At 44.3% G+C, this 26,069-nt stretch overlaps 2 protein-coding genes across 2 annotated transcripts; both read right to left on the bottom strand.

Moving 5' to 3' along the window:
• Positions 1-5: 5 nt before the first annotated feature.
• On the bottom strand, positions 6-20,489 carry ADHFE1 (alcohol dehydrogenase iron containing 1). The gene is made up of 14 exons (XM_074882342.1): positions 20,351-20,489; positions 20,042-20,079; positions 17,653-17,696; positions 17,422-17,475; positions 16,047-16,201; positions 15,684-15,880; positions 15,200-15,277; positions 13,940-14,045; positions 9,672-9,824; positions 8,426-8,524; positions 7,405-7,483; positions 7,179-7,275; positions 4,043-4,200; positions 6-265 (listed from the first exon to the last, which is right to left on the bottom strand). Exons 1-14 carry the CDS (start codon positions 20,404-20,406, stop codon positions 182-184), a joined length of 1,398 nt encoding a protein of 465 aa, XP_074738443.1. The 5' UTR covers positions 20,407-20,489; the 3' UTR covers positions 6-181.
• A 1,772-nt stretch (positions 20,490-22,261) lies between these two features.
• RRS1 (ribosome biogenesis regulator 1 homolog) lies at positions 22,262-23,592 on the bottom strand. Its single transcript, XM_074882330.1, has one exon. It carries the CDS (start codon positions 23,480-23,482, stop codon positions 22,397-22,399), a length of 1,086 nt encoding a protein of 361 aa, XP_074738431.1. The 5' UTR covers positions 23,483-23,592; the 3' UTR covers positions 22,262-22,396.
• Positions 23,593-26,069: the final 2,477 nt, after the last annotated feature.

Genomic DNA, 26,069 nt, shown 5'->3' with positions numbered 1-26,069 from the left:
AAGCCTTCACTTCAAAGCACTATTTAGTTAAAGATGAATTACTTGGCCTTTTGGCAGTGTACAATGGAACAGAAGTCAAAGGTACCCAAGTTCTTCCATTCTCTAAACAAATTCAGCCCCATATCTATAAGAAATTACCTTTGTGTTAGAATACAGCACACTACAGAACAAAATGTTTAAGCTAATAAAGTTTCATGGAAGCCTCAAAGAGGGCAGATAAGTCTTCTTCTGTTTGGGGACGTGGTGATAGTTTAGTGACTCTCTCCTGCAAGAGTAAAGAAAAACTGGATTACAGAAGGTTGCCAATAAAATTAATCAAACAGTAGCTAAACTATGTGCCATTGTACTAACGTCCTTCACAGAGAACAAAAATGTTGTGCAAGTAAGTAATCAAGTAATTAAGGTTGAAGCATCATCAACTGTACAGTACTTTCAAGAATATATTAGTTAAAATTGCATATAATTACATACATAGAAGCAAGATTAGAATGCAGTTCAGTTGCAAAGTCAAGTACTTCAAATATGGGTCTTGTCAGTCACAGACATCGGTACACTGGAGGATATTACCCTGGGAATACAGTCCATTTTAAAATTAATTTGACAGCATTGGAACTAGGAGTTCAATTTTGAGGGACCAAGGTTTTCAAAATACAACATCTCTCAAAGCCCAGGAACAGCTGTAGATGGGAAAAGTAAACGGTGCTTGCAACTCAGACTCCAAAAAAGATACACAGCAAGGGATGGTAGTGAAACTGCTTAATAAATAGCCTGACACCTTGGAGTCAGAAAACAAAATGGTTGTGGTTGGTCTTCATTTGGACGGTGATTCAACAGAATTTTCGGATGCTGAAGTCCCCCTGACTGAAATGAAACTCAGGTATATGCTTCACTGCTCTGCTTGACAAAATAACCACAACGGCAGGGATGGCAATTCAGAAAAGCCCCACGCTACTGAGGATGAGAAGCTGTATTAGTGTAGGTATTCAGTTACTGCAGAAACACTCAGCTGAAAGGGCTTAATGTTAATGATCTCGTGTCCTGGTTATGATTAACACTTTCATGCCTTCAACACTCAATGATTTTAACATTTATTGAAAGAGTGGGGAGAGTTACAAACATCTGCAAAGACAGAGGCCAGGCCTCCACTAGGAACGCATTATCTTTAGATGAATGTGGTGTATTCTGGCAAGGCGGAGTTTCTTCTGCTACAACCTGTTTCGACATCTCTCTCATGGAAGAGGCTGTCCCAGTAAAAGCTTTCGATATTTTCCCCCTTTTTTCACATGTGGGACAGTGGATGTCATTTGCTAGGGGCCCTGCCTCACACACTGAGTGGGGTGCTGGGGAAGGAGCTCCTCCAGCCCCCTGCCTGGTGGGGGGCTCAGCTCAGACACTCTCCCGCGCGGAGCACAGCCCGCTGCCCAGCACAGTGCCGCAGTGCAATGCTGCAGCGCAGTGCTGCAGCCGCTCCACTTCCCTCTCAACCCGCAGGGCTGCGATTTGTGGACAGGCTGGATGTGGTTACACAGCAAGAGAGGCTACCGCGCTGTGAACTTAACATGTGAAATATCGGTCTAGCATGGTGAGGAAGCTAGCTGTGCGATATTCACCGTTCATAATCACGATCAGCGCAGTTAGCATGGCTTGTGATGTGTCTGAGAAGTGCAGCTTTGTGTGCAGAACTTTACCTACACGAGAAGCCTTGCTGGTGCAGCAGTAGCAATCAAATGATACCTCTTTCCCATCCCTGACCAGCACTGCTATGCACGCAGATCCAGCCAAAGAAAAGACTAAGATTCTTCTACGCCGTTTTGAAACCAAATGGAAAATTCAAACAGCACTAGGGCAAAAGTATGCTGTTTCTTTCAGACTCACAATATGCAAAATATAACAACTCAGTGCTCAAGTACTGAGTAAATTCATCAGGCTTATATGAGGACACTTGGAGCGAAATTACAGTTTTGCAGCCCTGTGCACCAAGATGGCCAGAGTTATCTGTAAAGTCACATGGGGTGACAGGAGACGATCACCCTGACAGACTGTAGCATTTCCCAGCTATATCGACAGAAGGCTGCAAACGGATGCTCCTCCTGTATGCCTCGACACAGAGGCACCAGCACTCCCTCTGCACAAGCCTGCTGATACTTGCTGGTGCCCAGACTGCGAGGCCCCGGCTCGCTCAGTCTGACTCAGTGCATTCTGGTCTAGTGCCAAAAATGTGCAGCTCCGGGCTCATTGGTGGTTCAGCCCCACTGCAGCTGCCTCCAGGATGTCTGCAGGGGGTGGGTGGGCTAGAGAACAGCCCTTCCCCCAGCTCTCATTTTCAGTCCTCCCCATCTCCTCTCAAACACTATCACAGGGCCAGCCACCTTAGACCTTCTTTGCTAGACTCACTGCTGTCTGTAAATAGGATCAGTTTCAACAGACTCATTTAGAAAGGAAAACAAAATTCTGTTTTAACTTCAAGCATAAATGTTTGTCCCAGCAGAGTTCCCACCCCAAATCCCAGCAGTTAGAGCAGAACAGTTTTGTTTTCCTGCAACCTGCACTTCACAGTGTGGAATACACTTCACACACTTACTAGTGCTACCACCACTGCACCACACTGCCTTGCCAATGTGAATGGGTCAGTGCTGTATTCCAAAGAAAACCTACTGCTAGATGAAAAGAAAAAATATACTAAATGTATATAGTATGGATGTAAGTCCATCCATGTAAGATGTATGGACTACCTCTGTGGGTAATAATGGACTATTAAGGAATACTAATACAGTTTCATCATGTTAGATCTCATATACAAAAATAAGGTTTGAGAAACTATTAGGTCATCTCATTTTACACAGTACAATTAATCATCAATGCCGTGAGATGACAGTAAATGAATTAAAAGTCAATTTGAGCTAAGCTAACAAACAAAAAACCCCTTCAATATCTTTTGGTGAAGAACCTTCCCCCCTCCCCAGCTGTGGAAAACATGCCTTCAAGTGAGATGCTGTGCTTGTGATGACTCAAACTCAACTGTTTTAAAGGAATATATTTATCAAAACAAACCTTCAAAATGCCCCATAACAATTTACATGCATAACCTATTTGATGGGTGCTCAGAGACATTAGTTTTCTTCCTGGCTTTGCCACTGCTCTGTTGTGTGTGATCCTAAATAGTTGCACCTTTGTGTCATTTTCTCAGGTATAAAATAGGAATATTAACATTTACCCTCTGCTATAAGTTGTTCTGAGATTTATGAATGAGAAGAACTAGATGTGGTAAGAGGTACTGTTGTAAAAAGCAAATAACCTTTCGGCCTACAAAATTTTAATTTTCTTCGTAGTGTTTATTTCCCTTGCTCCTTGGTGGAAATAAATCCTAAGCAGACAGAACAGTCCATAGCATATGAATCAAATGGTCTTTTTACAAGGAAGACACTGGATTTTGCTTTTGGAGTGGTGTATTGCTTTTTGCAGTGTCTTTGTGAGCACTGAAACAATAAAGGGTATTACAAGTTTAATCTATATCATCCCAGGGGACCTTATTTCAAATTCTGATGGGGGTCAATGGAACAAAAAAGCCATCTGGGAAGAAAAGTGCAACTTCTCAATATGGAAAAGTTAATGCAAAGTGAGCTTGATCATTCTTAACAGATAGCACTTGGTATTAAGGCTTTATCTATGACCCATCCTGCATACATAATTAACAGAGACAGCTATGAAAAAGAAGTATCATCTACAAAGATCAAAGGTCTATGAAAAACATCCTCTTTTTTAAAAATGTGACATTTAAAAAAACCCCACAACCAAACACCTAGCCATTCTTTCTGAATCCATGCGAAGAACAGATTGCAGCACACGCTCCATCTCACTGAAAAGAAAAAAAGCTAAACCGTGCAGAGAAACAAAATACAGTTGACTATCCATAATTTTCTCCATTTCAATTGTTTTCATGTAGGACTAGAAATAACATTTGCTTGAAAAGAAACACTTCTGTTTTTTCGAAAATCTGTTCCATTTTATTTGACAAGAAAAACTGTTCTGCTTGCTGTCTTACCTGAGGCAGAGTGCCCTTGACTAATGCAGGGATGTCTGCTTTAGAATAACCAATTGCAGCTAAGCCATCATCAACATTCAGATCAAATAGGAATTTCCGGAGCGTGTCTGCCAAAATAAACCCCGCATCTTTGATTCTGGCAGTGCGGATGTCAGCTCCTAAAATAAGACATAATGCCTTGACTGTAGGGTGGAGAGCGCAGAGGAAGCCTGTTCTGGACTTAATTTAATCATAATATCAGTGGAATACATATCCATACATAACAGTCACTGCCCTAAAAGCAACATGAAGTAAAAAGAGGAATCAGTCTTCATTTTACAGTTGGAATAGTTTGGAAAAGGTGAAATAAAACAAGATCGGGAGAAGCAGGTAACTGCTGCCAGAAAGACTAACTGCCACATGAGGTTAACTTCCTTTCCCTCTGTGCTTACAGGGAGAAGCACTTTTTCAGTCTGACTAACTGTTGGGAGGAAAGAAGCTAACTCATGAACGTCAATGGTATTTATTTTTATGGACAGTGTGCCAAATGCTAACTTTATTTTAAGGCCTTGAGTTTGCTGACATCTAGAGGACACGGAAACCACTGACTATTCTGTTCAATTACATATTCAAAGAGAGGACTAGAGCGTGTAGGCTGAGAAAGACAGGAGATGGCAGGGCAGCGTTCAAGGGGTTAAGTGAATCCTAAACTTAATGCTATTTGAATATGTGCTGACCTGCGTAGGATAATGCAGAACTGAAGAGGAAGAACTGGTGTCTTAAAACATCTACTGGACGGTAATGAAAGCATCAATATAAAATGAAAGACTACCAATATTTCTTACAAAATAGCTTGCTTCCCCTTCTTCAGTGAATGGTCAGGACTTACTTAAAAGTAAAAATAAAAACATGTCCAGACAGAAGACACAGGTTCCTCCATGATTTCTTTTCAAAGTAAGCTGAGCTAAATTTGTTCTCTGTGTAATCTCAATGATGTTACACCAGAACTATGTTAGCTCCAAGTGCCATACTGAGAGATGAGTAAGAGCACAGCATAGCCACAGGAAAAATATTTTCTGTGATCCTCATGCAGTTCAGTGTAACATTCAAAGGGTTAAGTGGACACGAGATCAACAAGCTCATTTGAGGAGGTCAGATATTTGGGTAATAAGACTGGCACTTATGTAGTAGATAATGTCTCGGAGAAATTGATACATAAGGTATGATGGAGTCTTGTACAAAGTCTTATGCTATTGGGATTATGCCATGCAGTCTGAGTTTATCCTGGGTTTTGCTGTAGAGGAGTAACTAGCACATAAATCCAGTACCATTAGACAGTAAAGTAAAAGGGAAAGGGAGGAGGGAAAAAAAGGACAGTAAATGTGAAGGGTAGTTTTAAAATACTGCTATAGTTCTAGCACTTTCTTTTTGCTCAACCTAAAGGATACATCAGTCTTGATTGCACTTAGAAAATTTCTGGCCACACGCACACCTATTTCAACTGTTTAAGAATCCACCCAGGGAGGTATTAAGCTTTTTCTGGCTGTACCCAAATTCACAACTGTACATACACACAGCATAACTATTTAGTAATCTGCCTCATGTCATAAAATACCTTCTTAGTCACTGCATTTGGCAACATGACAGGTTTGAATCAGCTACTGTAGTCAGTTGGACTCTGGACTGGAATCAGAAGTAAACACCCCAGGTGGCAATTAACCAACTCAATTCCACATGACTTGTTTTCGGCTGAGTCCCTTTACAGCAAGGCAGACAATAATGTAGTTTAAATTTCTATTGAAACAATTAACAGCTTTTAGAGACAGAATTTATGGCAGCACTTCATACTGCAAAACCTGAAGGAACTGCTTTTCAACCACTTGTTTTAAAATCAAAGAGCCAGAGTTCAAATTCTCCGATATGCTGAGCTGGTCAGTTATCCAGAAACATTTTCTTAGTCTGCTTTGAGTTGTGTGTTATTGCTGTAGGAACACAGACATTTTGTAGCTTAATATATGACTCCAACTAGGTTTGTGTTCTGTTTTTGACGATAGGCAGGACTACATACTTCGGAGGAAGGCTGAACAACATCACAGCCAACATTTATAAACGAAATTTTTCCCCAATGTAGTTTTTCTGACCCTGTTGTTTTACATCCTCTTTAAAATACTATAATATTTTGTCTATATAAAAGTCCCACTCAAAGCTCTCAGATTACTTATAAAAGGAAGTCATTACATGCAACTGGATTGCTGTGACTTGCATACAGAAGGCTGACCATACAAGGGACTGAACATAAATTTTCCAAATACCAGGAGAGTTGCCCTAACCACTTTCTCTCTACTCTCAACACTGCTGCACATGTGACTGTGATTGCTCATTAGCGAGCATGGATATTAGCAGCAGTTTAGCTACAACACAGAGTCTAGGACACCTTCTGGTGAAGGGTTGTACAGATAACAAGCACTGCATGAAAAGGTAACCTTTAAATGAGCTGTCAGCTTGCAGCATTTACTTTTGCTCTGCAAAGAAGCAGAAAAAGCCACTTTGTTCATCACCCCACTTTTCAGCCATCACAGATGTGTCCACAGAATAGCTACTCCACGCTTTCCCTTGACATCAGCCACTGAGAAATTCCAACACCTACAAATAAGCTTAGGCCTATATTAGAAAGATCAAAACCCACAACTTGTATGCCACAGAAAGAGCAGGAGTGATTCAGAACATCACTCTGTCCTAATTCATTGCACAGCAGGGAATTTGTTAGGCAAAATGCTTCCTTTTAGCTAACAGATGCACCTGAGGACTTGTTTGTTTTATGGTATCTAAAGTAAATACTCTCCATAAAGCACCAAGAGAGATGCCAATCACAGCTACTCTCTTCTGATTCGTAACAGATCAGCTATCCAGTTTTCTAGCCAAGAAGATTTCTCCAGTTTGCTTCTCTAACTACATCATCCAGTATAAAAATTTTGCATTATTCTACCTAAGTTTGTATTATGTGTAACTCAGTCAGACTCCAGGATCTTGTTTTTTAAACTTAAAACCCCTGCAACAACCAATGACAATTGCTTGCACACATTTTTTTTCCTCCTGAAAAGACATTTTGGAAAGAATTCCGGTTGTATGAGTAAGTTGTATCCATAGAGATTCCTACCTAGTATCTCTGCAGCTTCCAAGTGCCGCTCAGGATGTATCTGTGCTGTGAAAGCAAACACTGCTGGGGATGTCAGCACCACAGAAAGGCCGTGTGGCTGGAAAAAAAAAAAAATCACATCAACAGGACATGTATTTTCAACTTTGATGTGCTTTAATGCTCATTAATGTGAGATAACAGAGAACTGAAGTGTGTAATATGAAAACAAAGATAAACCAAGTTTTACCACTAAAGAGTGATCCACATTATAATCCTTTGCTTTATAATTTTTCACCAAACCAGAAATAGGGTAAGACATTCCATGGCTGGAACAGAGAGTAGAGAGAAAGTGGTTAGGGCAGCTCTCCTGGTATTTGGAAAATTTGTGTTCAGTCCCTTGTGTGGTCATCTGTATGCAAGTCTCTTAGGTACAGATACTCAAAAGGTATTTAGGTCCAGGTATGGTATGGATATTAGGTACAGACAACCCTCACCTCTCTGCACTTTAGGGACCTAGCTGTAAAAAACAGTACCTCCCTACTTTGCAAGTGTGAAGTTATACTACTCCACTGACGGGACTGAAAGATGCTCAGTTACTGAAGTAATACAGATATGCCAAAAATAGCATAACCTGCATCCCTACCTGATCACACTGCCTGAGAAAAATAAACATGAATTTTAAAGTACAATTAAAGAGTGGATTTGCTCAAACAAAAGGAATGAAAGGAAGGTCTCTGAAGAGAACGACTGCTAATAACTTCTCCACACATTTCAGGCTAAGGCTTTGCTTCTCTGAGATTTTCACCCATATGAAACTACATTGCCTTGCAATATTAATTACAGCTTATTTCAGCTTGCTGAATGCCTGCCCCACAGACAAACTTACAGACAATTGCAGCAGCTGAGGAATGGTACACGACTACTTCATTGCTCTCTCACTTCAGAACAGCTGGCATGAAATCCAACATTTTAAATGCCATTGATTTTTTTTCTAACCATGGTTTTTACTATCAAGGAAGGTAAAGAAGGCCATATTTTGTAATTTTCACGTGATTGGATTTGAGTATCACAAGCCAGAATACACAATCCTCATACACATAAATGCCAAGAGCTCATCAATTTCTCACAACACACAGCTCCCCCTGCATCACAGGTCAGGCTACAACATCTTACTATATATTCACAAAGGCAGCAATGTCTTTGACAATCTGAAACAAACACTAGCTAGAAGCTGACCTCAGATGGGGTTAACATTTTTCTGTACTCACCAGAGATGAACACCAGCATTGCCAAAGCCAATACCAGCAAAAGCACTTGCTAGGTGCATGCTGGCTCTTGCTTCACGGTCTTCAGGGTTTCTGATGGCTCTGTGCACCATGGAGACAATGGTACCAGTGAATTCACAAATAGATTGGTAATTCAGGATGAAGAAGGGAGAGAGGGTTTCTTTACAGACAGATATACAAAAACCTCTAAGATAAGCTGAGATAAAAATGTTGGAAATAGGATCAAGTCACATGTCAGTCAGAGAACAATCCTGCTCCTGGATCAGTAAGTAGATCACACCGGTTCAGTGAAGGGCAAGTTTCCTTTCACTTCTCCAAAAACTGAGTAAATAGAGTGAATTTAGCCATATTCACCTCAGTGGTGGTTTAAACAATTCTACTCGGGAGCTTTGGCAATCCTATGTACAGCTCCAAGATCACTCCAGCTTTCTCACCATCTCATTAGGTGGAGGTCTGGACCCCACCACCTGTGCAGGAAGAGGACAGGGTTCCTTGCCTTCCTACACATCAGACTGCTTGTGTAGTTTGACAGCATGGAGAAAAAGTCTCATGAATAGATTCCAAAGGAACAATAAACAACCACTTTGACTAGCTAGGTACTGCAAAAAGTCTTTTACAAAAAACCCCATATTGATCTTCAACAGAAGGGCACACAGTACACAAAAGCTATATACAGGCTAAAACGTTATTGCTAGGGATCAAAATGAACTCACAGTTAAGTCAAAACTTAATCTAAACTGAAAGTCTTCTAAGTATGAACTAGTTTTCAGTAAATGCATAATTTTGCACATTCATAAGTGCATGTGGTTACCTTCTTGATGGGATGTATAAGTATCTTAATTTACACTGAAGGTCACAGAAATTACACCAGCAGTATTTGTTCAGTTTGTTACATACTGTCACAGTAAGAGGATTCTTGAAAAAATATGTGACTGCTACTCCCACATTAACTGAGCAGTTTGAAATACCTTTAACTGAGGACTTCTAAAATAGATACACAGAGGCATTAGAAAGCTATCTCCTCAAGACAACCTAGTAACCCTAAATTTACTTTCAATATTATTTGAAAAACTTTTTACTTTATTTAAGAGAAATCCAGAGTAGAAAATGAAGGGTTAATGTAGTAGTTTGCCTTACGTTACACTAAAATTCAAGTTCGTCTAAGTATCCCTTTTTGGACACTGAAGGCTGAACATACTGCAAGGGACATGGCTGGTAAACATATTACCTTTTCAAATATTTAGCCACAATGCGCAGCGCATGAAGAGCCCAGACATCACTGATGGGGTTGCTGCCCTGGTAAGCTGGTCGATTGATTGGATTTGAAGGGCAGGGACTGCGCATGTTGTAAGGAAGAGCGGTGTATGATTCTAGAGCATGGCTAAAAGAAAGATTAAAACCAAATTATTTAAGTGGGAGAGCTCTATTTTACTGCCCTGCTGTCCTTTGAACGCAGGTTCTTCTTATTTACTTCTGGTGTTTAACAGTTGCCAAAAATAGAGATGCAATCTCCAGACAACTAGGAGAATGCTGGGCAGGCACCTCCAGAGTGCTTCACTCTCCAACAAACACACAGAAGGCAATCCAGGCACAGTCACAATCTATCAGCTCACACCATGCTTAAAGTTAGGGTGGATGAACTCGCATCTTGGTGTGTAACGCTCTTCACTGAAGAGCACTGCACATCTGCAGTGAGTGCATTTCCTTTCTGTAGGACAGGAATCATAAGAGGCTTTAGCACTGGAAGGATTGTAAGCTACCTTTCTTTTAGAAGTATTGACCTTTAAAAAATTAAGAAGATGTTATTTATTATAGAATCATAGAATGCTTTGGGTTGGAAGGGACCTTAAAGATCATTTAGTTCCAATCCCACTGCCATGGAGAGGGACACCTTCTGCTAGATCAGGTTGCTCAAAGCCCCATCCAGCCCGGTCTTCAACACTTCTAGGGAGGGGGCAGCCACAACCTCTCTGGGCAACTTGTTCCAGTGTCTCACCACCCTCCCAGTAAAGAATTTGCTCCTTATATCTAATCTAAATCTATCCTCTTTCAGTTTAAAGCCATTACCCCTCATCCTATCCCTACACTCCCTGATAGAGAGTCCCTCCCCACCTTTCCTGTAGGCCCCCTTTAAGTACTGGAAGGCTGCTATAAGGTCTCCCTGAAGTCTTCTCTTCTCTAGGCTGAAGAACCCCAACTCTCTCAGCCTGTCCTCATATGGAAGATGCTCCAATCCCACAATCATCTTTGTGGCCTCCTCTGGACCTGCCTGAGCAAGTCTATGTCCTTCTATGTGGGAGGGCCCAGAGCTGAACACAGCAGTCCAGGTGGGGTCTCATGAGAGTGGAGTAGAGGGGGAGAATCACCTCCTTTGACCTGCTGGCCATGCTGCTTTCAATGCAGCCCAGAATATGGCTGGCCTTCTGGGCTGTGAGCACACATGGCTGGCTCAGAGTCAGTCTTCCATCCATTAATACTCCCAAGTCCTTCTCCTCAGGGCTGCTCTCAATCCACTCATCACCCAGCCTGTATTTGTGCTTGAGATTGCCTCAACCCATGTGCAGGACCTTGCACTTGGCCTTGTTGAACTTCATGAGTTTCACACAGGCCCACCTCTCAAGCCTGTCAAGGTCCCTCTGATGGCATCCCTTCCCTCCAGCGTGTCAAACTCACCACACAGCTTGGTGTCATCGGCAAACTTGCTGAGGGTGCACTCAATCCCACTCTCCATGTTGCCAACAAAGATGTTAAACAGCGCTGGTCCCAACACTGATCCCTGAGGAACGCCACCCATCACTGCTCTACACTTGGACATCGAGCCATTGACCGTAACAATTTGAGAGTGACCATCCAGTCAATTCCTTATCACCCAAGTGGTCCATCTGTCAAATCCATGTCTCTCCAATTTGGACACAAGGATGTCATATGGGACAGTGTCAAAAGCTTTGCACAAGCCCAGGTAGATGGCGTCAGTTGCTCTTCCCTTATCCACTCACGCTGTAACCCTGTTGTAGAAGGCCAACAAATTTGTCAGGCACGATTTGCCCTTAGTGAAGCCATGTTGGCTGTCACCAGTCACCTCCTTATTTTCCGTGTGCTCTAGCATAGTTTCCAGGAGGATCTGCTCCATGATCTTGCTGGGCACAGAGGTGAGACTGACTGGCCTGTAGTTCCCTGGGTCTACTTTATTTCCCTTTTAAAAATGGGGGTTATGTTTCCCCTTTTCCAGTCAGCGGGAATTCCACCGGACTGCCACGACTTCTCAAATATGATTAGTGGCTGAGCCACTTCATATGCCAATTCCCTCAGGACCCACGGATGCATCTCATCAGGTCAAATGGACTTGTGCACCTTCAGGTTCCTTAGATGGTCTCAAATTTGATCTTTTCCTACAGTGGGTGGTTCTTCATTCTCCCAGTCCCTGCCTTTCCCTTCTGTGTCTTGGGAGGTGTGGCTGGAGCACTTGCCAGTGAAGACTGAGGCAAAAAAGTTGTTGAGTATCTCAGCCTTCTCCATGTCCCACATAACCAGGTCTCCTGTTTCCAGGGCCCACATTTTCCTTTTATCACCAACATACCTACAGAAGCTTTTCCTGTTGTCCTTCACACCCCTGGCCAGATTTCATTCTATCAGGGCTCTGGCCTTCCTAACCTGATCCCTGGCTGCTCAGACAGTTTCTCTGTACTCCTTCCAGGCTACCTGTCCTTGCTTCTACCCTCTGTAGGCTTCCTTTGTGTGTTAGAGCTTGTCCAGAAGCTCCTTGTTCATCCATGCAGGCTTCCTGGCATTTCTGCCTGACTTCCTCTTTGTCAGGATGCATCACTCCTGAGCTTGGAAGAGGTGATCCTTGAATACTAACCAGCTTTCTTGGGCCCCTCTTCCCTCCAGGGCTTTATTCCAGGCTACTCTGCCAAGCAGATCCGTGAAGAGGCCAAAGTCTGCTCTCCTGAACTCCAGGGTAGTGAGCTTGCTGTGCACCCTCCTCACTGCACTAAGGAACCTGAACTCCACCATTTCATGGTCACTGCAGCCAAGGCTGCCTTTGAGCTTCATACTACTGACCAGCCCCTCCTTGTTGGTAAGAACAAGGTCCAGCATAAGCACCTCTCCTCATTGGCTCCTCTGTCACTTGGAGAAGGAAGTTATCATCAATGCATTCCAGGAACCTCCTGGATTGCTTGTACCCTCCTGTGTTGTCCCTCCAACAGATAATGGGGGTGGCTGAAGTCCCCCATGAGGATCAGGGCTTGTGAACGTGAGGCTGCTCCCATCTGTCTGTAGAGAGCCTCATCCGCTCGGTCTTCCTGGTCGCGTGGCCTGTAGCAGACCCCCACTATAATGTCTCCTGTTCCTGCCTTCCCTTTAATCCTGACCCATAAACTCTCTGTCAGCTCCTCATCCATCCCCAGGCAGAGCTCCATGCACTCCAGCTGGTCATTGACGTAGAGGGTGACACCCCCTCCACATCTCCCCTGCCTGTCCTTCCTAAAGAGCCTGTATCCTTCCATTCCAACACTCCAACCACAGGAGCCATCCCATCACACCTCTGTGATGCCAATAAGATCATAGCCCTGCAGGCGTGAGCACATCTCTAGCTCCTCATGTTTATTCCCCATGCTACGTGTGTTTGCATAGAGGCATTTAAGTTGGGCCCATCATGAAGATGACTTACTGGCTGGAATTCCTTAACCTAAGTGGAACTGCCAACAGTCTCATCTCCCAGATACTCATAAATCTGACCACATAAAGAAGGGGCACTGCCTACATTGCTACATTTAGATGTACAAAATTACAGACAAACCATTTTCATTTATGGACAAATGCCTCAATTCCATTACAGAAAGTGTAGTTCAGGATACTTCACCAAGCTTTCATTATACATCTATTACTTTAATATTCATAGCACCCAGAAGCTCTGGCCTTCCGAACAAAAGCTTCCATGCATTTTGTGCAATTAAAAGCTGTAGGTTTAAGATGAAGAAAATTTTGTGCCAAGCGAAAAGCAAATTATGAGAGAGGTTCTGAAGATGGTCATAATTGGGCTAAGACCTGCCAGCATCCCACAAGCCTTCACAAATTTTTGTTGACACATCATGGCTTTTATTAGAAAACCCTCGTTCTCTATTCCCTGCCATGTCTGTGAGACATGAAAAATGCTGTTGCAATTGTGATTAATCATCTACATGATCTCTTAAAAAGGGAAACCTGGACTCTCTTCCCTGACAACAACCATCCTGGAAACTAACGGTTTCTCCAGTGCACTGCAAAAACATTAACATTTCTGCAAACGAGTGGTTTGTTTCCATACATTCTGAGGGAGGTAGTGAAATCAAGTAAGAGGAAAGTATAACAGAGACTGCGTTAACAAGAACAGGAAAGGGAGAAAAAACAAAGATCATCCTTTTCTGCTCCTAAAATATATTTTTTCTACAACCATCATAGTAAAACCCACAAAATTGTAATAAATTCAAGTAGCAGCCTACACAGAAAACTCACCAAAGCACATCGAAGCCACTGTTGGCCACTATTCGTTCAGGCATAGACAGTGTGTGTAAAGGATCAATGATGCCTAATGTTGGCTTAATGGCTCTTGAAGCAATACCTGCAATACGTGAGGAAAATTAATTAAAGTTTTTTTGCAACAAAATAGGACAAGACAAGCTTAATGTTCAAAATGTAACAATAATGAGGGGAAATGATTTGAAACTATGAAGATAAAAGCAGAGAGAGAGAAGGGAGAGTAAGAAGTATCTATGAACCTAAGTCCTTCTGATGATGAATTCCCTGTAAGAGAGTTATATGATTTGACACTTTTGCATGAAATTAATTACATCAGACAATGTTCTCTCTCCATTTGTAACCCTCCCTGAGCGGCCTATACTTTCAAAATGTCTGTGCTGAGTGGCATCTGCAACAGTATTCTTAGATTTGTATCTTCCGTGAACAATGAGAGGGCAAGACTGGTTTGTGTCTACAATCAGTTGTGTTTGCTAATTGCTGTCTTGAGCGTCTGTAATAACCATGCCTTCATATTTTGGTTAAGGGGGCACAGATGTAGCTTTGAGAGAAAGAGACATACACACAGACAGACAGACACAGACTGATTGACTACATATAGATTAGAAAACTCTGAGCTATGGTCAGAACCCCTCAGCACACCCATTTGGGTCCCAAGTACTGTAAACTGTGTGGCATATAAAACCCACATGTTTAGAAGTAAAACCTCAAAACAGCTATGAAGCTTAAGATGACATTTTAGCCTTAATCTTCATTTGCCAGGGATGAAAAGGCCAAAGGAAGACAGTGCCTCTCACTTGCATAGTATCTCAGGCCTGAGGTTTCAAAAGTCAGGAAAAAGAACATTTGGTTGCAATTACACAACAAAGAAACAGAAGTCTTAAAAGCAGAAAGAAATATACAGAGGAAATAAGGAACAGTTGGTTGACCCTGAATGTAAGTAGAAATTTCCTTTGCAATTAACATTTTCTGCTATTTAAGGACTTGAAAGATTTTAGTTTCCTGTTTTGCCTTCAAACTATAATCCACTGTATTACATAGGTATTTCATTATGTTAATATGCTATAAATTTAATTAAAGGAGGAAACTTTTAAGCTCTTCAAATTTGCCTGTGGCAGTTGAATCAAACAAAATGACACCTGAAATGACATGCAGTATCCCTTTCTTTCAAGGCAGGGAAATAATGAAGACATTGGAAAAGCAATTGTCTTGAATAGCAGACACAAAAAACCACCTCACCGGTTTTTACTTTTAGTTCTTTGAAGTCAAAAATGGCAACACCAGTGGTTTCACTTCCAGTTCCAGCTGTTGTAGGAACTTAAAAGGAAGAATGGAGATAACAACAAATAAGTAATACATAATACTGCAACATAAAAAAATAAAACCACAATAGTAATGCCACCAAAAATACAGGATCCAGGAAATCTCAGATGACTCCTTGATTGGAAGCCAACAGGTCAAAGAGAAACTGCCACTTTGATCTATTTTCTCAGTAAAAGGAGTCGAACTCAGCTAAACAAGACAAACTAATGACAAAACCTGTGATTTTTCTTCCACCGAAGTAAATAGCAAAATTGCCGCTGAATACAACTAGAGGAGAAGTAAGCCCAAAGGAAGGTAATCAGTCACGGTAAACTGATTTCAGTAGAAATATCATACAGAGTGTAGAATGACACCCCTTCTCCTAGCCCTCACTCTCCATTGCACCCTGCTCCTGATTTACCTGCAATAAGTGGCTTGAGGGGCACAGTGACAGGCTTCCCTTTCCCAATAGGAGCATTGACATAATCCAAGAAGTCTGATGTAGGGCTGGATGCATACAGATTGGCAGCTTTACAGGTGTCTATTACAGATCCACCTCCAACAGCAACATAGGCATCAAACTCTCCCTTTTTAGCAAATTTAATGGCATCCAGGAAACTTGGAAAACAAGAAAAGCTTTCCAATTAGCCAGGAGAAAAACAGCACACAGAGAAACTAACTATTAAGACCAGCATACAGGTCACAAGGATGTGTTTCAACAGTCGTATGGCATGCTGTAAAAGCCTAGGCACTACTTGGAGAAGTGCACTGTCAGAAGTAGTACCTGTGGTCTGTTGGCTCCACCCGGACATTATCATACATCTGAAAGTTTATACCATATTTTGCCAAGGAATTCAATACTGCATTTACAGGAGGGAGTTGGGAGAGGTTTTTATCTGTCATCAAACAAACTCTTCTAGCACCAAGATTCTGCAGGTCCTACAATAACAATGAAATTAAAAAACCAAACAACTGGTATAAAATCATACACATTTGAATATTAATCCAAATCAACCGAACCATTTAATAACAGTAAAAAACCCAACCTAAAAATGGTTATTGTCAAATTTTTGAAACAGTATCAGCTAAAGAAAAAGAGATTAACCACATACACACAGGATGCAGAAAACAGCATGAAGTATAAAGCTGCCAAACTTACATAGTTGAAGTCTTATGATAGAAAAAAACTAATGATAAAGATGTTGAGCAAGTGAAAACCACGTGGAACTCCTTAAGACTACAGTAAAATGTGAAGTATTTTTCTGAAATGTTTTTTTCCTACACAATTTCTGTGACATAAAAAGGCTTTTCCACAGGTTAAGTCTTCCCTAACTCCCTATCAAAGCATTAAAATCTTGAAAATCTATTACTGAATATTAATCTGTTGATGAAAAATCTAAATAAGGTGGCAAAAAGAAGATAATACTACATCCTAATCTTTGCTAAATTACTTGTCACAATAGCTATACAAAACATGCAAATCTAAATAATCCTAATGCTGTTTAAAGACAGAAGTTCTGTCTAACTTAATTTGCTATCTGACTGTTAATTTACTTTACAAATTTGCAAATTAAAAAGAAAACTGTTAATGCTATAAATGCCAAGAAGAGAGTAAAAAATGATAAATGAAAAAACCCAATGATAAAGGCAAACTGGAACAATGTACTCAGGTGAATCATCTCACACTGTCGAAACAAAAGTTCTACACTTTCACAGGGCAAACTTGGAGCTGAACGAATATCCACCTAATTTAATGGAAAGTCTCTGATTCGTTTTAATGAGCACTGGAAGAGGTGAAAGTGATCCTAAGAAAATCCTGGTGAGTCACCAGGATTCAGAACTTTTTGAATTAAATTCCCCATCAGAGAAAAATATTGTTGCATAATCCTGTCAAATCATCAGTGATCTCATTATCCACTAGGCTGCATTTCATGTACTCACTTATGCCACAGCAACACTGATGTAGCATGCTTCTCTTCTTTACCCAAGAGTATTTTCCGACCTTTCTACAGTGGTATGTATGACTACACATACTGCAAAGCAGCAGAGATTCAGACACACCATACATAAGCGTTCCCTTATAAAATGGATTGATAGCACCAGCAGTCCTTTAGAAAATAACTGTTCACCAGTGATGGACTGCCACTACGGAAGCTTACCATGCCAATCTCTTTAGTGACTCCTTCTCCGTATCGGATGTTCGAAATGGCCATCTACCAAAAAAAAAAAGAACATATTTTTTCTGGAAAACTGGAGAAATGGCATCTACTCCCAACCAAAGTGAAATATAAATATTTACTAATGTAAATATTTGTTAAATGCCATATTTGAAAGTATACAAAATACTACTTTTAAATCAAATATATTTTATTATTCTACGTTTAATCTACCTCAAACGCATAGTCTGTATTTCCCAGGGTAGGCTGTTCAGGAACTGGAATAGAAATGAAACAGTAGAATTAGGGAACAAAAAGTGACTTCAATCTGTATCTCAGTACTAAAGTTGACAGATTCCTTTGCTTTTAAAATCACTAATACATTTGCCCAGGTCATCTTGGCTTGTCTGCATAACAGTTACCTATTTCATCCCTTGTTGCTTGAGATATTAAACGATCCAATTACTTAATTTGATTCATACAATTCAGCAATGCAAGGGTGTTCTTCCTCCCTTCGAGAATTAATTATTTCCTATAAAAACTGAGTAACTTAGCCAGAAGTCTGCATGAGAATTTGTTGGCAGTATGCAAAGACCAGAACAGTACATATAACTATGCAAAACCCAGTATCTGCAGAGCATACAGGCTGCTACATACAGGTTGAGAGGTGTTAGGAACCTGTAGGGGCTACAAGATAACCTTCAGAACAACTTTTAAAACAAATCCATGAGACATCCTCCATATGCACCCAGAGAACATCTTTTGCACGTGTGAGAGAAATACTGATAGGTGTTTATGCTCCTTTTTACTTCTGCCTAGTCCTGAACTTGCTGGTGAAACTGAATTGCTTGCTTGAAAATTAAGAAACTGCGTGCACTGATAATAATAAACAGAGTTTTAATAAGAATTGCCATGTCACTATCAACTTTTATCTAGTAGAAGAAAGAAGAAATTTATAAGGCTAGTACTTCAGTCACATCCTCTCTGCCACATCACTCTTGCATGAATTTCTACAAAACCCTCCATTTCTTGCGTATCCTGATTTTTCCACAAAGTGAAACAAACTGCAACAACTGAAACAGCCCATTCTTCTCCAAGAAAAGATCAGATGAGGCATTCTGCTCTTCCTGCTGAAGTCATGCCTTCTGTCTGCTATATTAATTGAAAATATGCGGTTTGGATTCAGATCCAATGAGTGAAGCCATGATAATGAGTCTTACAGACACTCTGGGGTGCACTGAAGCACTGACCCACAACAGTAACAGATAGATGTATTAAAACCCTTTATGCACTTTCTATTCAAGTCCAGGCCAGCTGCTATCAGCTCTTTCATTGCCATCTCTTGCCAGGCTGTACATGTTTGACCTCTCCTGGAGTTTGTCTGCTGTACTCTCAGTCATTAATTTGACAGGCTAAGAACATGTCCAAGCCATTTACTCTCTTGCTTTCTGATAGTATAATAGGTGTCCTGCTGTTATATTCTTGAGCCAAACTTAACTTGCTGGAAGAATTTTACTGAGTTCAAAAATTGCACTATTTCCTTGAACAATGTCAAGAAACACAATGAACAATTTTTTTCTGCTACAGTCAGTTAAATCAATTCCCACTATTTAAAGGCTTACTGAACTGATACCATCTCACTACATTATAGACTCAATTGCTGACTAAAACTTATAGAGAGGGTTCTTAACTAAGACTTCTATTTAACAAGGGCTTAGTTTGAATTGACTAAGTCATCAAGCAGACAAGCAGAAGAATGAGATTCTATTTCTCAGCTGCTCTCTTGTCTTGCTGTACGATGGTCTTGGGCAAAACAAATATCAGAACATATATTAGCTTTTCCATACGTGAAACTGTACTGGTAATCCTTTAAAAAGTATCTTAAGTAAAGCATGTGAAACCAAGCCACTCAGAACGACACATTGCTGAAATTATGGCCAAAAATACTGATTTTTATAGAAAATATATCTATTGTATCTTCTAGGTACCTTTAGAGTATTAAACATGGAACACATGAGATGCATTAAAAGATTAAGAACATCTGGAGACTGACCAGCACACAGTTAGCTGTTCGTATAGACTCCCTACAGTTACTGCAAACAGAAATTCCTCCCAGGGTGACTCGGTCACTCAGTGCAGCTCACCTGCTCTTACCCCACAACCCTGGCCCAAGTGAGCTGCAGTGTCAGGACTGACTGTGGAGATTACATTCCCCAAGCCAAAGCAGATGTTTGTGAATAGCTCATTTTTTATTCATATTGCTTCCTGTTTCTTTTCTAATGTAATCGATGCATGTTTTTCCCCTCAAAACTTTAGCTGAGATGGCTCAGGTGGTGACAGCAGTAGTAGCAGCCACCACAAATTTCTGCTCAACTTGCCACGCGGTTAGGGGAGGGAGGGACAGGATGTATTAGTTGTGGCTTACGTGGAAACAGTGAATCTCTCCAACAATAACCACTGTCATTGTATGGCTGCAAAATAACAGACCGCTTACCTCATCCTTGAAACTGTTCTCTTTCCTACCTGTTACCTGCACCCTCTGCCCAGGTTACATCAATACGTACAGCTCTACGGGGCCATAGTCTCCTACAGAGTTATTTTTGAGACACAAATTAAGTCTTACCTTGGGAATAAGTGTGGCAGTGGCTCGGGCACCGACATCTAGTTAAAGGTTAAAAAAAAAAACCAAACAGAAAAAAGCATGGTTAAAAGGAAAAACTAAAGCCGAAAACCAAATCTGCCCTTGCCTACGAGAGTCCTGTATGTACCCGCGTCCCGCGCCCTCCCCCGGAGAGGCCTGCCAGCGGAGCCGGCCTGGCCGGCAGCGGGGGTCCCACCCACGGAGGGACACGCCTGGGCCCCGGCAGCCGGCTCATGGGGTGCCCGGGTGAGGCGGCGGCTCCCTCAGCCGCCCCGGCCCGCCCGCACTCACGCGGCCCGCTGCAGCTGCCGCAGGAGGCGGGCGGCCCGCTCCCGCCCGGCCGCCATCGCCGCGGCTCCGGGGTCCGGCGGCCGAGCCAGCGGCAGCGCCTCCTCCCGGGGCCGGCGCCCGGGCAGCGCCGGCTCCCACCCGCGCCCCGGTTTCAGTCACGTAGTTGACCAAACGCCAGGACTTCGCAGGGTGGAAGAGCTGCGCTCGCTCTGCTCCCTCCAGCAACACTCCTACGGTCAGCGGGTGGTACCTGGCTGCAAATCAACCCATACCTGTTTTAAGGAAAGCAACAACACATCTGACAAGCTTCAAAATGACATTTTGCAAGGTGCTGAGCCACTAAAAGCAGGTTAATGGCCTGCCAGGGCCCCTGCCCGAAGCCGTAAAACCTTTATCCGCTTGGGAGACCCAAAAAGCGGCAGCACCCCCGGCGTGCCCACACCCCAGCCTGCGTTCCTCATTGCTGCTGGAAATGCACAAACTGCCCAGCATTTTAGTGCAGAAAGTTCTCCAATGTCATCATCAGCACAAAATACTTATCGTGGGTGTGTGCGCATGTGGAAAAAAAGCCACACTCTCTGGTTGAGCAGCTACAAGACATGCCCTGCAGAAAAGCCAGGAAGATCAGAGGCCTGGAATGTATCGCAAAGCAACTTTTTCCACTTGTCCGAGTGCTTTTTGCCCCTACTTTGCCAAGCCACTTACTTGAAGGCTTAGTATCAGTGGGTTGTGCCCACAAGACCATTCCTGCCACTGCAAGTTCAAAGCAGCCCGCGGTGGTGCAGACTGCTGAGCACAGTGGCAAGAAACAAATTTTAAGAGGCAAAGAGCACATCCTCTGCAAAGCCCATCGGATGAGAACTATAGCCACCCTGTCAATGCTACCCAAATCCCCTCCACTCCAAGGCGCATGTATCCCTTCTGACCTCAGCAGCTGCCTTACAGAGGTTTTGCTTTTTGGTTGTGCTCAAGCTGCCATTCTACTGAATAGCCACAGAACTGCTATAGTCACCTAGCTTTTTCAAAAACTCATTTGCAGCTAAATACTATGTTATCATTAACCACTCACAAGTTTACCAAGTGAAAGCTGGAGAACTTTATTTACTTGAGATTGCTGGAACTTGTTTTATTACCCCTCTTACCAGGAACGGCCCCAGCAAACCGCATCCTTCCTGTAGCTAAGCCACACATTGGGGCAGCAAATAGTATATTTTATTTCATGTGTACAGGAGGCACTACAGTTCAAAAGAGTAAAAAGCAGAAGTCTGAGATAATTGCCAATATCTGCTCTTAAACTGCTTGGTAACAAAAAACACTGTGAAACTATTTCTATGACATGACAGATTACTGTTAATACAGGGAAAAATTTAGGTTTTAACCTGCTGTTCAATACAAACATTGTTCTGTTGAATTCAATGGCTGGTCACCAGTTCTGACTTTCTTTTAAATCAACAGAACTCTCTAGGAAATCTGTACAATTTCTTAGGCCCTGCAATAAATCTTACAGTAAGTTTTCATGTTCTTTTTGTAACTGAACCCGAATACCATAGAGCTGAGCAGCAGCAGTTGACTTACAGAGCAAGAGCTCCACCGTCAGGCCACCTGCCCAGAGCACAGAGCAGCAGCCATGTCCTGTCCTTTTGACTGTTTCATGTCTGAGCAGGCTGTTACTCGATCAAAACACAGGTCACAGCTGCGGTCCACCACCAGTCCCAGCTACCTGAGCAAGAGACAGCTTTGCTCAGCTTCAGTCCTGCCTGGAAGTGCTGCAGCCACGAAGCAATGTTACCTGTCTGTCCCTGCAAAACTGGGGGGAACTGGGGCTCCCAACCCCCCTGACACACCACCAGCTCCCCTTGGACAGAGAACACAGCCCTCCTTGACTGCCAGCTAAGAGCCAAACGCAGGACATTTTAGAAAGGCTGAAGCGTATTTATTGACAAATAAGTGTGGGAATAGAGCACTGGGCGGGAGGCTGGCACTGACAGTCCCTTCCCGCACCTCGGCAGGCATCCCCGGGCCCGTGCCGCACACAGTCCCTGTCCCTCATGCCTTCTTTCTCCTGGCACCGCCAGTGCTGCTGCTCGCAGGCCGCTGCTGCTGCTGTTGCCGCCGGGCTCCGCTCTTCTTGCCGCTGCGGCCAACCCGCTGCTGCCGGCGGCCACGCTTCCCCCGCTGCGACTGCTTCTTGCCCTTGGCGGCGGCCGCCTCGGCCTCCTCCTGGCGCAGCTGCTTGTTGACAGCGCGGGTGATGTCGAGGACCGGCTTCTTGCTGCTCATGTCCCGCAGCAGCTCCAGCTGCCGGCTGCGCTCGGCCGCCAGGTTGCCCAGCAGCGGCTCGAAGCGGCGCTTCCTGCCGCCGCTGCGGGACGGCGGCTCCGCCGGCTCCTTGGGCAGCCGGGGCTGGAAGCGGCCGAGCGAGGCGGTGGAGACGCGGGCAACGCGGGCGACGTGGCCCAGCTCCTCCCGGCTCTGGTGGCCGGTGGGGTGGAGGGGCGCGGCGGGGACGGCGGTCCCGGCCCGGTGGGCGCGGGCCAGGTTGCGCAAGCGGTTGAGCTCGTTGCGCGCCACCCGCTCCCGCTTCTCCCGCCGCAGCCTGGCGAACTGGTCCTCCTCCGGGTCGGCGCCCTCCGGCACCTCCGCCAGCCAGGCGCGGGCCGGGTCGCCGCCCGCCCGCCGGTAGCCCCAGCGCCGCCGCCACTCCTTGGCCTGCTCGTCCCACACCAGCGAGGTCCGCTTGCGCCGGCGGATGCCCTTCAGCCGCGCGAACTGCTCCCAGCGCGTCGGCGGCCGCGGTCGCGGCGGCGGCTTCTCCCGCGGCAGGCGGAAGGCCGGCTCGGGCAGCCGCGCCACCAGCGGCCCCCCCGCCCCGCCGGCGCGCTCGGCCGGCAGCTCCCACAGCCGGGCCACCAGCAGCTGCGTGTTGTCGCGGGCCAGCGCCCGCAGCAGCGCCTCCCGCCGCGGCCCGGCCCCGCGCAGCTCCACCGCCGCCGGCGGGTTGCGGTCCAGCGCCAGCAGGTTGCCCAGGTCGAACTCCAGTTCCAGCTCCTTCTCCACCGTGACGCTCCGCCGCTTCTCCGCCTCCTGCTCCTCGGCGGCCGCCAGCACCTCCTCCACCCGCACGGCCGCCATGGCGGCGGGGCGCACCGGGCGGCGCCGCTCTCACACGTGCGAGCAGCGGCCGCCGGCCGACCCCAGAAGTGCAGCAAAGCCCTTCCGGGTCAGCGGGCCGGAAGCGCGCCTCCGCGCCCGGAACTGCAGTGCCCGGGAGGCTCCGCCCCGCGGGTGCGGGCTCGGCGCGCTGCCTGTCGGGAGCTGTAGTCCCATCCGCGCCGGCCCGGGCGGGGGGCGACGGAGGAGGTGGGGGGCCACGGGCCCTCCCTGGGCCTTCTCCCGGCTGTTGGAGCCTCAGCGCGCCTTAATTCCTCTCGGTCCCTGTCAGGGGACGCCAGCGGCCGTGACTTACGGGCAGGCGCTTCCAGTGATGCCGGTGAAATCCCCAGCGACCCCCCGGCTGGGGCTGCGTGGGAGCCGAGGCGGCCCCAAACCCATCTCCCACCGCCAGCACGAGCGGTGCTGAGGCGGAAAATGTGCGGCGTGAGGGGAGGCGGGCGCCGAAAGCACACTCCAGCTCTGTGGTGCAGGGAGACGTGGCTACCGCGGAGCGGAGGGGGCCGCGCAGCCTCCCCTACTGCTGCCCGCCTTGGGGGCGTTCAAACACTGGGCACGTCGGAGGCTGAGGAACAGGAAAATACTTTTTCCATGGGCTTTGGGGTTGTTTTTTGGTAGCATATCATTATGTCTGATAGTTATTGCTGTAGAGCAATGCCTCTAAGTGCTCGTCGCAAGAACGACATTCAAGTACTGTGTTGCAGCTCCACTGAGACCGACAGAGGTCTTGTGGGCAAGTCTCCCGGCAGAGAAGGGAGGAACGGCGTTTGGAAAGCAGTATCACCTGGCAGACATCTCGTCAGGCATAATGCTAACTGAGGTGATCGGGTGTTCCTGCGTGCACCCAAAGGTCAGCTGGGTCAAAGATACCTCCGGGCTATTTTTAAGCAAATGGTCTATGGAAGAATCCTTTTATAGCTATACAGTGATTTGGCTTCTATGGCCATGACATTTTGAGCTGATCCCTAGTGCCCTAAAAACAAGCTCATGATAGCACTTCACTGTAGCCAAGGAAAGTGATAGCAGTTTTTACACGAGATAAGAGTCTCTTCTAAGTTATATCACCTCTCTGCCTTTACATGATGTTTGGAGTGATGGAAATGATTCTGAATATAATGCCACAGCAGTGTTTTCGGAATGAAAATAAAATGCCACCCTTGCAAAGTGAAGACAAATACCTGATTCTCAAATTCTAATGTCTATCATATCACGACTTATACTTCGTAAGTTTAACTATGATTTTTTTTTTTTTTTAAAGTCAGCAGTTCTGAGCATGATTTGTACACTATGGAGCCGCAGAGTCCCCGTGTATTTAAACCCAGGCCAGATGGCACAGACGGTTTTCCCGTTTACCACAAGATGGCATTGCATCGGATAAAATTTTGTTCGCTGTCTTGGACAGCTCATACTTTCACCTGGAATTACAGATAAAATTAACTTTACAGACAGTTCTTTGAAGACCTTCACATGCAGTATTTAGATTCAGATTTAGGCATAAATGTGTACTTTTGAGCTGCGAGGTCCACTGTTTTGCCAGTCTGGTCAATACATTTACACTGATGCCTGTACCCTCCTGTTTTATCCTTATGCAGCTAACTTTTTGAGTTCTTTTGGACTGCGTGTGTACAAAGCCCAGAAGCCTCCAGGTAAACTTCTGGGACTGGGAGGACTTAAGTGGTAATATCTATTGCACTTCCAAAGTTGCTTTAAGCATTAGTGATTACTGTGTATCACTGGAATAGCAGGAGTGCATGCCAGGAATTGTTCTTCTTGTTTTACCTGGTAGCATGAACCTGCTAAGGAAGGGAAAGAAGAATCTCAGAAGGTAAAAATCACTTTCTGGCAACTACTGTGTAGAACTCAATTCCAGCCTTTTTATGTATTCCAGAAATTGTCATTTACTCTATGAGTCGTCCCAGTGCAGTAAACTGGACGGTCCTTTTACTCAATTGCCTCAGTGTTACTTTGCAATAATAGTCTAATAGGGGCACCTTTATGATTATGAATTAGTGACAGGAAATTCTGTACTTGGTCTCAGCTGGAGTTCAAAGGTGAATTTCTTTAATGGCCTTTTTTTTCCTTTTACTGATCTTTGTTGTATGTTTCATTGCTGGAGGGAATGAACTGATCCTGTATATTTAGTCTCTACATATATGATTTAACAGTAACAATTATAACCAATGGAGAAAATCTGTAAATGCTTTCGCATTGGTGTTTGGTTGGGTGTTTTGTTTTGTTTTTTTCCTGTTTATGAAAATCCCACTTTCAGCAAATTAGCCAAGTCTTTGAAACTTGTCACAAGTCGATGCTGCAACACATTCTTAAAGCTATTGCAAAAAACACTTACAAAGAAATAATGTAAATACCTGTTTAGAGAATAATTCTGAAAAAGCTTCTTGCATCTTTTCAAGGATTCAGGCTTCTAAAGAACATGGGAGAAACCCTGACCAAGCTGAAGTCTTGGATGGTTTTGCTGTAGTCCTTGACAGTCAGGCTGTACTTATTACAAGCAGAAGTTTTGTAGTCTCTGTTTGGACCTCCTCCTGTT

The sequence above is a fragment of the Strix uralensis genome, chromosome 1 (genome assembly GCF_047716275.1).
Source record: "Strix uralensis isolate ZFMK-TIS-50842 chromosome 1, bStrUra1, whole genome shotgun sequence".
Taxonomy (NCBI): Eukaryota; Metazoa; Chordata; class Aves; order Strigiformes; family Strigidae; genus Strix; species Strix uralensis.
Note: the sequence above shows the minus strand (reverse complement) of the source record. Positions and strands in the feature narration are given on the sequence as shown.

Coding starts and splice junctions, on each gene's coding strand:
- ADHFE1 (XM_074882342.1), bottom strand. CDS start 20,406: ATGGCGGCCGGGCGGGAGCGGGCCGCCCGCCTCCTGCGGCAGCTGCAG. Junction 16,202..17,421: donor TCACTAAAGAGATTGGCATG/GTAAGCTTCCGT, acceptor TTGTTATTGTAG/GACCTGCAGAATCTTGGTGC. Junction 15,881..16,046: donor GTGGAGCCAACAGACCACAG/GTACTACTTCTG, acceptor TTGTTTTCCAAG/TTTCCTGGATGCCATTAAAT.
- RRS1 (XM_074882330.1), bottom strand. CDS start 23,482: ATGGCGGCCGTGCGGGTGGAGGAGGTGCTGGCGGCCGCCGAGGAGCAG.